General features: G+C 38.0%; 2 protein-coding genes across 2 annotated transcripts in view; one reads left to right on the forward strand and one right to left on the reverse strand.

Annotated features, from left to right (window-relative positions):
- The window catches only part of rock2a (rho-associated, coiled-coil containing protein kinase 2a), a 233,604-nt gene extending 228,490 nt beyond the window's left edge, over positions 1-5,114 (forward strand). Inside the window, exon 32 of the mRNA XM_078541605.1 lies at positions 3,450-5,114. Within this exon, the coding sequence (XP_078397731.1) occupies positions 3,450-3,453 (4 nt within the window). The 3' untranslated portion in view covers positions 3,454-5,114. The remainder of the gene's footprint in view (positions 1-3,449) is intronic.
- Positions 1-15,733, reverse strand: part of slc66a3 (solute carrier family 66 member 3) — a 50,072-nt gene that overhangs the window by 1,911 nt on the left and 32,428 nt on the right. The window contains exon 7 of the mRNA XM_078541606.1: positions 15,004-15,100. Coding sequence (XP_078397732.1) covers positions 15,009-15,100 — 92 coding nt within the window. The 3' untranslated portion in view covers positions 15,004-15,008. The remainder of the gene's footprint in view (positions 1-15,003; positions 15,101-15,733) is intronic.

Raw genomic sequence — 15,733 nt, forward strand, 5'->3', positions numbered from 1 at the left:
TGTCCCTTCATCCAAGTCATTCATATAGATTGTAAATAGTTGAAGCCCAGCACTGATCGTTGTGGCATTCCAACTCAAAAATGACAATTTATGCATACTCTCGGTTTCCTGTTTGCTAACCAATCCTCTATCTATGTTACTCCCTGTACCATGAGCTCTTATTTTGTGTAGCAGACTTTGATGTGGCACCTTGTCAAATGCCTTCTGAAAATCCAAGTACACTACATCTACAGGTTCCCCTTTATCCATATTGCTTGTTACTACTTCAAAGAAAGCTAATGAATTAGTCAAATGCTATTTCCCTTTCAAAGATCCATGTTGACTCTACCCAATTGCATTGAGATTTTCTAAGTGCCCTACTGTAACCTCCTTTATAATAGATTCTAGCATTTTCCCAATGACCGATGTTATGTCTATGACGGATCTTCCTTGAGGCCTGGTTGATGTTGTATAACTACAAAGCCGAAAAAAGAATGTGTTTTATTAAGAGCTTCCATCTCATTAAGGATGCTTCAGGCCAATTCACATCCAACAACCTGCTCACATTTTGACAGCTGTGACAAAATCCACCACAGCAGCTGAGACAATCCACAACATTCTAAAATAACCCACAATATTCTTTAAAAAAAAGTCAATTGGCCCTTTCTTCCAATCTCAACGGATCCTTGAAAAAAAAATGTTAGGGTCCGGATCCGCCACTTCACCTAAAACTAGTCAGTTCTTCTTGGGCCACGCCCTATCTGTGTACCAAGTTTTGTTGAAATCCATCCATTAGTTTTTGAGATATATTGTTTACAAACAGACAAACAAACATGGGTGAAAACATTTCCTCCGCCCACCTTCAATGGCAAAGGTAATAAAGCTGTAGCTGTAATTATGAATTTAGCAGATATTTGATACAGGAAATAAGCCAAAAAGTATTAACTCCTGTACTTTGGCATCCCCATCAAAATACAAAAGCATTTGCTGAATCAGATTACATTATTGTATTAATATCCAGTATAAATAGATTATACTCGTCATATGGCTGAAGCAACAGAACTTCAGCTAATAATTTTGTTATTTTAGGGTGTAGTTATACTAACACTTAGCATCGATGCAAAACCCAAGTGCCGTTCCCTGGAGATTATCTTGCACTTAATTTGAGTTTGCAGCTAGTTTGTGTAATGGTATGCCACAAGCTTTGAAATGCAAAATAGGTGAGCTCTTATAACCTCAATCTTTGCAGACTTTTTAAACTAGTTTATTAATTTCCCTATTCTTTTCCCCTTTAAATCTCCCACCTTACATTACTGACACTCCTGATGATGTCCTATATAGTCAGATCCTCAGAGTTGTGCAAAAGCAGCTGGTGTCCTGATCATTTCATTTTTTTTAACTCCCTCCTTCCTTCTGAGGAAACTTCTGGGACCAGATCTTCTAGCCTCCTGATCATTGGAGACCGGATGTAACACCCCCTGCCCCCAAGATGCACTTCAGGACCCTACCGAAATCCTGACACATTGACTCCATAAGAATTGCCCAGGATGTTTGAACTTCTGATGGGCAGTTCGCCTACTCCTCTGGGACCCTCTGAAAAAGTCTCCAACTCTGAGTTAGAGTTGGAACTTCGGACAGTTCCGATGTACATACCTGGATAGTTACCCAGGAAAAATACTAGTCTAACTCCTGGGTAACGATACAACCGACCCCTGCGAATCTCTCCTCTCCTCCCCCCCCCCCCACCAAAATGCCACCCACGGCCGCCTGACTAGCCCCGACCACCCAACTCCCCCGCTCCCTCCCGAACATGCGACAAGCCCCTGACACCCTGACCCAAGCTGACTAGCCCACAATATGACAACCCCCGGCTCACCCACCCTATCCAGCTGCCACCCTACCCACTCTCTCAGTCATCGACTAACGCACTGAAAAGCTATTTATATGTCCCAAAGCTTTTCAGTGTGTCAATGAACACTTAGCAGAATGCAGCAGTTAATGCCATTAAAAAGAGGACGCGTTTGTCTGTCTCTCTCTCTCTCTCTCTCTTTCCCCCCCCACTCCTCCCAGATGATCCAGCGCCATGAGCGAGCAGTTCCATGGAAGACTGCCCTGCATTTCTGAAGGAGCTGGGATCAAGAATCCCAGCCAGAAATATGGAGCAGAGTTGTGGCACAGTAAAATAGGAGCGGCTATCTCACAGCGATTGCCGCTCCGTGGAACATACGGGCCCTGACCTCTGTTCAGTGTCTGCCTGAAGTAGTACATTTGATGGGCAAGAACTAACTGTGCAGGAGATTGCCACCTTCTGGCACAGGGTATTCATAATTTCACAGCTAAACTGGCTCTTAAATGGCACTCCTAAACATTTGACTTTACTAAATTAACTTGCTTTATGCTTTCTTACTTGAAAGCCTGCACTTGTGACCTTGGCAAGTGCCAGCGGGAAGGAGCCTTAGTTGCCTTCATCTGTTCCTGATTTTTGTCAGCATAGCTGATAGCGAGTTAAGTAAAACACTTGCTTATCTAGCAAAATCTATCTGAATTGCCTAAAAAGGAACACACAAAGATACCAAAAAATCATGATACGTGGAGAATCACGTTGCTTTTCTTTGCATTATTATGGATTACTGTTTGCGTTTGTTTCTGAATTATGTGTTTCTGTATTTCTCTATGTGGAAAGCTCAAATTACTAATTTGTGCAAAATTGTATTTTGTTGTGTGTTGGATAGTAATTTCTCTGTTCTGATGACTTTGAGAAGATTGTGCAGAACTTGCCAAAGTTGAATAAAATTTTGATGGATTCCTTACAAAAGTATAGCATTCAAAATTCTCGAACGTTCATGTGGAGCATAAGCGCCAGCATGGGCCTGTTGGGCCAAACAGCCTTTTTCTGTACAGTAAATGTCATGGAAGATATTGTAAGTAAAAGATCCCCAGTAATGTAATTGATTACAACTCAGCCATGCTTCATGCATTCTACATTTAATTTTCTGTTTGTTTCTTCCAAAATTGGACATGGCAACATTTTGACAGTAATAACAAGTATGAATTCAGCATTTTCAACAATTTTCATAATTGATGTTATGATGGAATAAAAGTATGCTACCAGCATGATGTATTTTAAACAGTATTTCTTAATTAGATGGATCTGCTATTTTTATCCTCCTCTGTTAGAAATTTCAAGCTAACATAGACACTAACTGAAATAGCAGTTAGCAATAGAAGGATGCTGCCGTTGCTAGACGCGTTTTGTAAGGAATCCATCAAAATTTTATTCAACTTTGGCAAGCTCTGCACAATCTTCTCAAAGCCATCAAAACAGAGAAATTACTATCCAACTCTCAGCAAAATACAATTTTGCACAAATTAGTAATTTGGACTTTCCACATAGAGAAATACAGAAACACATATTCTAGTCTGGGTTAAAGATATGTTTTAATACCGTTTATCTTTTGTTTCTTTTTCAGCTAACTGTCTGCTGGGGAATGCAGTCATACTGTTCAAGATGATGGGTTTCCCTCCTAATCAACAGAAAAGATTGTGTAATATGCTATTTGACATTCAAACAAGAGTGCACAAAATGCTGCAATTTATTTTATATGAAAAAGAGCTAAACATGACTGTCTACGGATCAAAAGTTTCACAATAGTTTACAGCACTTTGCAGCAATGTAAAATTATAAACCTGGGAGCAGTATTGGTCTGCTGCAATCCCAGACAGCAATAGAAGTTGATGTAAAGGTGCCCCCAGGTTGCTTGTTATGTATAATCTCCAAAAAGCTCTCTTGGATGTGATACTACTTGGCAACCAAGTGAAATAAACACTAGATTGGTTGGGACTCAGAATGAGGGAAATGTGCCACTGCCCAGTAGACCGAGATATTGTAAAGAAGAATGATGAATTGGTGAGGTGGTTGCATCTGTTCAACTAGGATAAGAAAGCAAGTGTACCAGGTGGTCATGTGAAAGTATATTGTTTTGGAACAGCTAAAGGGAGCTTTGAATTCAGAGAGTCAGTCATACCTTTTCAGTTTTATGCAGAATAATAATTAGTGAAAGGAAACCTTCAGTTGTCTTTCAGTTGGCAAAAGTACATCATATGGTATGTATAAAGAACAAGCTTTTGTTATCACAGTTGCATCTATGCACTTGTATAAAGCCATAGAGTTTAACAGATTTGCTTATAAGCATATTATAGGAAGCTGTGTCTGAAAGGAATGTGGGAAACTGCATTTCCTTCAGATTGAGGAAATTTTGAGACTGTTATCAGTCAGAACTACACACTTTATAATGGGCAACCCGTGATTTTCATTCATATCTAAATAACGCCTTAACTTAACATTTTCTAAATGTTTGCCCATCCTGTTAAATTGAAGTTTACTGATGACTGTTATAATGGAAATTAAATGAAAGTTTATTGTTAAGATAAATAGTGCACTATTTTTACATGTAACCATTTGCATTGGCCAATTTTGAATGTGTTTCTATAAAATTATTGAAGAAAATATTTCAAGTATGGAATCTTAAAAAGAACTAGCTCTAATGTACAACTGTTACTACCCACTGTAAACTAATTATACAAGGAATGACATGGTATTGGCCCTTTCAGTTATATTACTGTAATTGCAAATTTATGGAATTTGTAATCCATTAGACTCACTAAGTGCTATGAAACCTTATTTGCCTTGGTTTGTGTACCAGTCTAGATGTTTTATTTTCATTATTATTTCTAAAAAAAAAGAGCATCCGTGTCTGTTATTTTTACTACAATCTCACATCACATATATATAAAGATTTTCACAAACTCAAATGATTTAACTAAAGTCATACTGTAGGTGTATTTTAAAAGTTTGTATAGAGTTCTCTAATACTGTAGCTGTAGTGTAGACTCTAGTACGGTTGCAGTAGTTTGTTATGAGGACTCTGTGTACCTGGGAAGCTGAGGCCTTGCAAATGGGGCACTCATACATATATATTATTTTACATGCCATCTTACAAAAATACATAATTTATATTGGCTTGGCCATTTTGTATTATAAAGGCTATCATCCTGAAATGCATGTTTTATACAACTACAGTATGCTAAAGATAATGTAAACATATTTGACAATAAAACCATTATGTAGCCTTCCATTTTTTTTGTTTTGCATAGTTGTCAATTTGGTATCAGCCCACTCTCTTATCTCTCTTATATACATGCACGTTGACATGATGTGTTAAGTCTTTAAAGCTGTTATTGGGAAGATTTTTGTTCACATGAATGAAATCTAATCTTGTTTTAACTCTTCACAAATTTTTAATAAGCCTATTACTTGCAAAGTATTGCTTCATCCTACCTTGCAGAATTGTTACAGCACATTCACCTGTCATGTCTGTACCAGCTCTCCATAGGAGCAATTTACCAAATGCCACTCCTCCACCTTCTTCCCATAGCTCTGCACATTCTTCCTCTGCAGATAACAATCCAATTCCCTCTTGAATGCCTCAATTGAATCTGCCTGCACCATACACTCAGGTATGCATTCCAGATTCTAACCACACGCTGTGTGAAAATTTTTTGCTCATGTCACCATAGCTTCTCTTGCCAATTACCTTAAATCTGTGCCCTCTTGTTCTTTCTGCCAATGGGAACTTCTTTTCCCAATGTCTATTTTGTCCAGATCCTTCATGATTTTGAATACCTTCATCAAATCTCCTCAACCTTCTCCTCCAAGGAAAACAGTCCCAACTTCTCCAATCAATTTGCATAACTGAAATTCCTCATCCATGGGACCATTATCGTGAACCTTTTCTGCACTCTGTCTAATGCCGTTACGTCTTACCTAAAGTGTGGTGCTCAACTGGATGCAGTACTCCAATTGAGGTTGAACCAGTGATCTACATAAGTTTAACATAATTTCCTTGCTTTTGTACAGCATTGCCCTATTAATAAAGCCTAGGATGCTGTGTGCTTTATTAACCATTTTTTTCAGCCTGTCCTGCTTTCAATAATTTATGCACATATACCCCCAGGTCCCTCTCCTGCACGCCCGTTAGAATTGTACCCTTTAGTTTATATTGTCTCCATGTTCTTTCCTGCCAAAATGAATCACTTAAAACTACTCTGCATTAAATTTCATCTGCCACTTGCCTGCCTATGCCACCAACTTGTCTGTCTTTTTGAAGTTCTACACTATCCTCAGTTCACAATGGCTTCCAAGTTTCATATAACCTGCAAATTTTGAAATTATGCCCTGTACACCAAGGTCTAGTTCGTTAATACATATCAGGATGAACAATGGGTCCCAATACTGAGCCCTGGGGAACCCCACTACGAATTTTCCTCCAGTCTGATAAAACATCCATTAACCACCTCACTCTGTTCCCTGTCACACAACCAATTTTCTATGCACGTTGCTACTGTTCCCTTTATTCCATTAGCCATAACTTTGCTCACAAACCGGTTGTGCAAAACTTTATCAAATGCCTTCTGAAAGTCCATGAACACCACATCAACAGCATTACCCTCATCAACCTTCTCTGTTACCTCATCAAAAAACTCAAGCAAGTTAGTGAAACATGATTTGCCCTTAACAAATCTGTGGTGGTTTTCCTTAATTAACTCAATTTCTCAAGTGACTATTAATTTTGTCCCAAATTATTGTTTCTAGAAGTTTCCCCACCAACGAGGTTAAACTGACCGGCCTGTAGTTGCTGGGCTTACCTTTACACCCTTTGCCCATTACACCCCACAGTTGTCTTATTCTTTCATATAGTTTTTCAATGTTGACTGTCTTCATTACCCTCCCTGTTTTTTATATTCGTGCATTTGTGTTTGTCCTGCAATTGGGAACATTGCAGCAGCATAACATGTTTTAGCTTAGTACAAATTGAGTCAATTCCTGTTGAAGCAGCTGAATGACTGAGGTTCTGTCTTTGATTTGTTAAATTTAATTAATTCATCAAGATTCCAAATGTGAGTAAGGAGGAAGAAATCGATCCTGAATTGAACCAGCAGATAGCTAAGTTTTGCAACATAGCCATGGAGCTTAAAGCTCTCCTTGATAGAGTAGCTATGGTACAGTTAGTTTTTCTCCTGTTAATTTCTTCTCCCACTAATCTAATTAGGTTTAGTCCCTTCTTGGGTATAATTCAACAGGAGAGCTCTGGTCCTTTACCCAGGTGGCTAATACTCAGATAAGAGCACTAACAAAGACGTGGCTGAGTCAGTCTAGTCCACACTGAAAATCCATTTACACGAGCAGATACACGCAGCAGGAACCTTTGGATGGAGCTTGCCTGATCTTTCCCCGTCTAACCCAGGGGCATAATACCAGGGTTGGTTTCACTAGCACTACCTTGGCTGAGAAGAGCTAACAAATCACAACTGGGACTGAAAATCTTTGATTTGTATGGTTCAGCTATTTACTGGAGTAACTCAGCCATTAGTGCAGCAGCATGCTATCATTCTAAGGATCCTGTGATCTGAATATTTTTGATATGTACTGTGTGATATTTTTTCATAGATGCCAGTTGAACCCAGACAAAATTTAAGAAAAAGTGCAATTGAGTAGGCCACAGCAATTAATATTTCTAACTTTTCCTAATGTTAAATTGAATCTCGGGATTTAAACTTACTCTCATATTCCTCACAACTAAGTAAAATTTCTCTCTCTCTCTCTCTGGGACCTCTCCCTGTTCCGGGGCTCCTTTTGCTATGGCGCCCCACTCCTGGGTCCCACGATAAGGTATTTTTGCACCATTGTTTTTCCATGCAGACACACTGGGCACTTGTCCCCACCTGAAGATCCCACAACATTGAATTGCGCATGCTCACTCCTGGAGTATGTCGGGGTTTGTAATTCCCGATCTCTGCTTGGTAATCAGCTAAGTTCCTATTTCTTGACACTACTCTTTTCCTTTTAATATACTTGTAGAAGATCTTACTGTCTGTGTTTATATTTCTCACTAGTTTTCTCTCACTCTAATTTCACCCTTTTTTTAAGTCATCCTTTTCTGGTTTCTAAAAAATTCTCTATCTTTTGGCATACCACTAATCGTTGCACATTGTATGCCTTTTCTTTCAATTTGATACCATCCTTGTTCCCAATTACAGAACATACACAAATGCACTAATATAAAAAAAGGGAGGGAATGAAGACAGTTTAACATAGAAAAACCATATGAAAAAAATAAGACGTCTCTAGGGTGTAATGGGCAAGTGCAAAGGGTGTAAAGATAAGCCCAGCAACTACAGGCCAGTCAGTTTAACCTTGGTGGTTTAGAAACAATAATTTGGGACAAAATTAATAGTCACTTGGGAAATTCTGCAATAATCATGGGTGATTTTGATCTTCATGTAGATTGGATGAATCAAATTGGTAAAGGTAGCATTGAGGATGAGCCCAGGCAGTCTCTTTGAACAATACGTTCTGCAACAAACCAGGGAACGGGCTATTTTAGACCCAATAATGTTCAATGAGATTGACTTCAGTAAAGTTTTGGGAGTAGGTGGGAATGTGGAGTTGAAGTCACAATCAGATCAGCCATGATCTTATTGAATGGTGGAGCAGGTTCGAGGGGCTGAATGGCCTACTGCTCCTAATTCACACGAATGTATGATCGTCTAGTAAGAGTGATCATAACATGATAGGATTTCACATTCAGTTGAGGGTAAGAAATGTGGGTTTAAAGCTAGCATCTTAAACATAAATAAAGACAGTTACAAGGTAATAAGACAGAGATGGCTAAGGTGCAAAGGGAAAATAGGTTAAAAGGTAAGACGGTAGAGAAGCAGTGGCAGACATTTAAGGAGATATTTTGTAACTCAGAAAATACATATCCCATTGTAAAAAAAAGACCCTATGAGAAGGATTGTACCATCTGTGGCTAAGGAGGTTCAGGTTTTTTACAAGCCCTCATTATTTTGATGTATACTCTGTCCTATAACGTATCTACTATTAGGGGGCTATAAACTATCTCCACCAGTGACTAAGATAAAAGCAAAATACTGCAAATGCTGGAAAAACTCAACAGGTCAAGCAGCAACTGTGGAGAGAAACAGAGTTAACGTTTTGTGTCCGTATAACCCTTCAGAGCTGGAGAAGGGTCATACGGACTCAAAACATTAACTATTTCTCTCTCCACAGATGCTGCCAGACCCGCTGAGTTTTTCCAGCATTTTCTGTTCTTGTTCCACCAGTGACTACTTTGCTATTTCTTATCTCCACCCAAACTGATTCTACATCTTGACCTTCTGAAGCAAGATCATTTCTTACTGCACTGATCTTATTCTTTGTTAAGAGTTACCCCACATCCTCTTCCTTTCTTCCTGGCCTTCTGAAATGTTAAATAACCTTGAATATTCAGGACCCAGCCTTAGGCATCTTGCACCCACATCCTTGTAAAGGCTATAATAGTCACATTATTATTTGTGCTGTCAATTCATTCATCGTCTTGAATATTGCATGCATTCAGATAAAGAGCCTTTAAATTCTGTCTTTTTACCATTTTCCCTACAATGACCTTATTTGCTTTACTAACAGTATAGCAATCAGATTTTGTTTATCAATAACAATCCAGCCCATGTCATCTGCCTGCCTTTGGACCTTTAAAGATTTATTTTTGTAAAGAAACAGTATTTTCATTTTCTCCAACCTGCCATACTAGAGCAGTGTTTCTAAACCGAGAATCAAGTTGCCATTTCTTTTGTTACATGTGCATCTTCGGGCCCAATTTTAGGTAAGAAGACAATAGGGAACTTTGAAGTTCTTTTAGGGCAAATCTGGAAGGAGATTGAGTTGTACAAACCCACAGCCCCCCCGCCCAAAAAATAACCTAGAAAATTACGGTGGAAATCAGTTTGTTTAAAAAAAGTTTTTCTTCACCCACATAGAATACCAGCTCAACATTTAGGGGGTATTATTAAAATGTTTGGAGATGATACAAAAATTGGGCATGTGGTTGACAATGAGGATGTAAGATGCAAGATTATATCAATGTACTTCTCAGGTGAGCAGAAAAGTGGCAAATAGAATTAAATCTGGGAAATTGAGGTAATGTATTTGGGGATGACAAACAAATCGTAGAATTCTAAGTAGTATAGAGGGACCTTGCAGTGTACATCTGAAGGTAGCAGGACAGCTAGTAGATAAGGTGGTCAAGAAGGGATCCTGGATAATTCCTTTACTAGGTGAGGCCTAAAGCATGAGAGCAGGGAACTTGCATTAGGACATTAGTTAGATCACAGCTAGAGTTCCACGTACAGTTCTGAACACTGCATTAAAGGAAGGATATGATCCCACTAGAGAGGATGTAGCCAGCGATGGAGAATTTCAGCTGTGAGGAAAGATTGGATAGGCTGGGGTTTTTGCTGGTTATGGGGAGATTTAATTAAGGTAAAATTGAGGGATAGGAAGGGCCTATTTCTGTTAGCAGAGAGATCAATAATCGGGGCATTGATATAAATTAGTTGGTGGAAGGATTAAAGGGGAGTTGATGATTAATGCTTTTCACCCAGAGGATGGTGGGGGTCCAGAACACTGAAAGGATGGTGGTGGAAGGAACTCTGATTGCATTTAAAAGACACTTGGATATGCACTTGAGGTACCTTAACCTACAGGATTATGGACCAAAAGCTGGAGGGCGGAGTTAAACTGGATAATTATTTTTGGCCGGCACTGCACAATGGGCCAAATGAGCACCTCCTGTGCCCTATATCATTCTGTGATTCTATTATAGTCTGACTAGTGAACCTTACTGTAATTAATTACCTTTTAGACAGTGGTACACCTGCATCTTCTGCTGATGGGAGTTGTACTTCCATATTTTCATCTTTCAAAGGCTTCAGTCCAGAAACATAGCATTGCCTCCCTACACTACATAATGAACCAAGATATATGGGAAGTGATAGGAATTTTTCAATGCAATTATGTTTCTTAACCAGGTGAATGATAATTTCTTCTCAGCAATGCCAAAATAAATTGTGATTCAAAAATACAGGATCACTACGATAATCTATAAAGCAGAAGTAAACCTAGAATAGTAAATGGTGAGAGCTGTTATCATCATAACCAGTAAAACAAAATGTAGGACATGAAGGCAGATGGTACTAGAGAAGATGACGTACACAATGATTAGTTCTGGTCATAAATTTATGGTAAAAATGGTCAGTCACATGAAAAATATTACATTGTACGTACAAGTGAGTTTTCATACAATGATACAAACTAATATATTGTTTAGGTTCCATATTTACTAGTTATTGTATTTCTATTGTCTGTATACAAAACTTAGAAATGGAGCAAAGTACAAAAGCAAGCTACCTGATCCTTCAGTGATCTGCATTCTCTTTCTTATCTGTATTAATATTTAGAGCTACTTACAGGAATACAAACATGAAATTACATTAAAAAGTTACTTTGTGAATTTTGCACAACTTGCATTTTAACCTAGTATTAGGGGAAAAAAAACTTTAAATAATTTGCATTAAGTCATCACCCAATATGTATAGCTGCACCTTTGGAAACGCAGCAGAGTGCTATTTATCTTAACTAACTGGTGAGCCAGCATTTCCAGCATATACAATTTTCGTCTTGTGCCAAACGTAAAATACAAGGTACGTTAAGTGAAGGCAGTTAGTTGCATTACTCATTTATGATATTGGAATTGATAAACAGCTAGATCTGAATTATTCACTTATAAACACAGTAGATGCTTTTGTTTTGATATTTCTTTTCCAACCTATTAAGTAGCTGCCTAGTGATTGAGAAATTGAAGAATGTTAATGGTTATGTTTTCCTGTGCACCTCAAATCAGGTTCTAAATTTATTAATTGTAAAGGTTTTGTGATGGCTTACAGAAGTCCGTCTTGGCTTACACTAGATCAATTTATAGCATGATTGGAAAAATGCAAAACAATTTTGTTGCTACAATTAATGAAATATTTAGTAGTTACTAAATACTTCAAAATCTAGCCACAATATTAATTATAAAAAATGCAGAGCTGGAAACTATTTACTTCCCTAGGAATGTTTTCTGTTGGGGAAAAAAAAATTGTGATTGGTTTCTGTTACTTATGACAGGTAAATGCCATAGAACAAAACTTTCTATTAAATATCTGCATGCTACACTGAATTTAGAATTTGAGTAAAACATTATTTAAACAAAAGTAAAATATGAGAAGTTAAATATGAATTAATCATCAAAAAACTAACTTTTTAAACCTTTAATAACATTAGATGTTAAACTAAGAAGTCCAACAGCAAAAAAATTATTTAAGGCCACTTATTTTCCAATTATTTTTTTAAATATTCAAACTTTAGTAACTGAGTTTCTAATAACTTGGTAGGATCACTTCATACCTCTGATCCCAGCAGCTGTCAACACTGAAAATATTGCAAATGTCATAGTCCCTGACCATACTGATTTCATACTTAAAACATATGGGATCTTGTGCATAGATTGTATGGAAAATAGTCTGCATTTTCTTATACTTTAAGGTCATTAATGCTTTGTCAAGTAACAACTAGGAGATAACACAATAAATAAAGCCATGTATTACTCGTCACATTACTGCAGCATCCCTTGTATCGAGACCTGCTGAGCACATATTTGGAAGGAGTGCAAATAAATTCTTTTGAAAACATCTAAACTTTATACAATACATTTTGATTTCTTTACAGATTGTATTTACTACTTTTCCATGCTGTTTTTACCCTTTAGATTCTCATTCTCATTTACATTTGAGTTTCTACTGTTCTAGATATCAGAAGTAATTTGTTTCTATGAACTGAAGACATATACCAGGCATATTATGGCCATACCCCAAACTAATGACGTCTCCCATTTTTTAAATCCTTGGGGGTCTGCTATTCTCCGTTTCTGTACCCTACAACTAACTTCACCTTCTTCAGAAATACCTGTTTAACCCTGCTTTTGTAATGAGTTGCACAGTGCTAGGGGCAATTGATGCTATTCAGCATCCCCTCCAAAGTTACCCTAGCATCCTGTATCTACAGTCAAAACAGAGGAGTGTGTCTCTTTTGCTGGACAACTAACAGTGCACAGGAATTGACACGAGGATTGACAAATCATCTTTAGAAACCACAGCCTCAACATCATGGTGTATCCAGGGTTGTTGTTTTATGGTCAGGAAACCTAGAAGACCCTTTTTTCCCCTCTTGTTTCCTGGCTGCTATTAGCCAGATTGAAAGGCAGGCACTTTAATGAGTGAGGAGGCCTTTGACAGAAGGGAAGGGATTAGAAAGATTGGGGGTGAGAGGACCAGAAGCCAGACAACAATTGAAGGTATAAGGTTCGTAGGTTCAGAGGCTGGAAGTGCAATCATCAGGCGTGGTGGAGGGCAGGCAAAAATCAAAGGCTAGAAGGGACATCGGAGATGAATGCAGAGAGGTGGGAGGTGGCGGCCTGGGAAACCTTGCCAGCCAAGGTAAAACAGAGATCAAATCTTAGGAAATCAACAGCATGATATTTAAATAACCAACCAGCCACCTGTGCCCTTTTACCGCCATACACATTCCTTTGCATCTAAAAACTAATTTTCTTAAGATAAATCCATAATGGGAAGTCTGTTTCTATTTGTATATTTTATAGGGTTGCCCTTTAACAGTTCTGAAATTGCAGAAGATCAAGTCCATCATACATTCTTAACACAACTCTCCTACTTTATTGTGCTTTTGGATTTTTCTATGTGGTCCCATTGCTTTCCCATTGGCATAATTAATCAATCTTCTGCTGCTTGTTGCTTTTCCCTCTGTGTTGTAAAAGGATACACAGCTTCAATGTTTTCCTTGGTGCTATTTTCCTCTAATATCTATTCTGCCATAACCATGCTTCAACTATCTGCTCTTTCTTATTTCTGTTTCCTCTTCTTGGACCATTCCTCCAAAGGCCTAAAGATCATGCAATCCTAGTCATAATCACCCTGCCACTGTTGGGCTACTTAATGAGACTACCATCACTGTACTTTGCCTTACATTTTTGAAAATTGCTCTTGACTGACCCAATTTTGCCTGAGGTCATTAGATATAAACATCACACACAACTACTTGATGCAAATGTTTCCTTGAGAGTGGTTAACTGTGACATAGCTCAGATTATAAACAAGGGGAATGAATATCCTCAGGGCTTTTCCCGCTGCACCGCCACAACTTTTCAATAAAACCACATTTGCATTCAAAGTTACAGCAACATCATCACAGGAAGAAGCTCTGGAATTTCACCTCCTACATGATTGAATACCAGAATCAGTATTGTGCGACACACTATGCTGTAATTCTATATTAAATGTTTTTACGAGTAAAATAACAGCATAAGTTTAATTTTATTAGCTTTCGTGAATACAAAAAGTAATGTCTTCAATAAAGTGTATCTTTAATTCAGTTTATTGTTGTATTTGCTTAAATGGACTTCTCGGGCTTTGTAGTAAACAGCTATGATCCATAGCCAAAGGGTTTAAACACCCCATTGACTTAGAGGTTAGAAGATGAAAACTAGCACTTGTGTTTATAACTGTTACAATATTGTTATTTAGCTGTATCTAATGTAATAATGGCCTTGATCTATTTTTCATTTTACTTAGGTTAGCTGTGCAATTTCCAAACAGTAAGGTTTAAAGCAATTAGTTCATGACAATGGTTTATCCTCATCCACTTAACTGTTGGCTACAGTAAATCTGAGTGGCATCTGTTTGAGGACTAGTAGACATGAACTGAATAAAGAGATGCCTGCTTTGTCCTTTAATCAGTTTCTGTCCTTGGTTCGTTCCACAATAGAACCTACTCACTCCTACAATCTGCCAAGGGTTCAAATCAATGGCCAAACCCACAGCACATAATTTATATTAAAAAAATGAAATCAGCATTTATTGGGCAAATCCAAAATTTCTTCAGCATATTTGGGTTGGTTGTCTTTGCATCATATTACAATAGAATAATGACTAAAGCGTTCTTCGCCGATTGTCACCATTGCAGGATTTTTGATTCAATCCAGAAAACCAGTTGGCCAGGGCACTGCTCCTTACCATGTTTATTCCTTTTTCTTTCCAGCCTTCCTGTAGTAAATGATGGTGGTCAAAACCCATATATTCAACACACCAATAACAGCGTAACGTATAAGCACTGGAAAGAAAATTAAAACCATTATAAGATGCACCTTTAAAGCATCATTAGAGACCATGCATAAAAATCAAGCCTTTGCTTTTGCAACAGAAGTTTGTAATAATCAAAAAGATTATTGTATTTTAATTTGCATTTACGTAAAGCACACAAGCATTCCATAGGTGCCTTCTTGGGTCCAGTGGTGTCAGCCACTACCATAATCAGTCAGAATGTTACTTTATAGGGGTTTGACTCGTGCTGCCCTGTATCTTGCACAATAGAATAAGCCCAGGAGCGTAACTATATCATCCCTTTGTGAGCTGGGTGGATACTTATGTCTTTATCATGAATACCTCTTTGTGTTTTCTGAAAGCAAACCAAGCAAACATTTAGGGCAATGAGGCCAGATAGAAATCAATAAGCTGCTTTATTTCACTACTACTAATCAGCATCTAGCCAGAGGAGCTGCTCATTAAAGATGCTCCCTTTTGAAGCTAACTTCATGCAAAGCTTAAAGGAAGGCATTATAAGCCCCTACAATGAGAATGTTGGCTGGGAGACACTAGGGTGTCTAATGATCCAATTGTACTGGGCTATCATAAATATCTGGTTGGAAAGTAAATAGCTGCAGGCGTTTTAAACTTTTGTGAATCT

This window comes from Cetorhinus maximus, chromosome 5 (assembly GCF_964194155.1).
Source record: "Cetorhinus maximus chromosome 5, sCetMax3.hap1.1, whole genome shotgun sequence".
NCBI classification, from domain to species: Eukaryota; Metazoa; Chordata; class Chondrichthyes; order Lamniformes; family Cetorhinidae; genus Cetorhinus; species Cetorhinus maximus.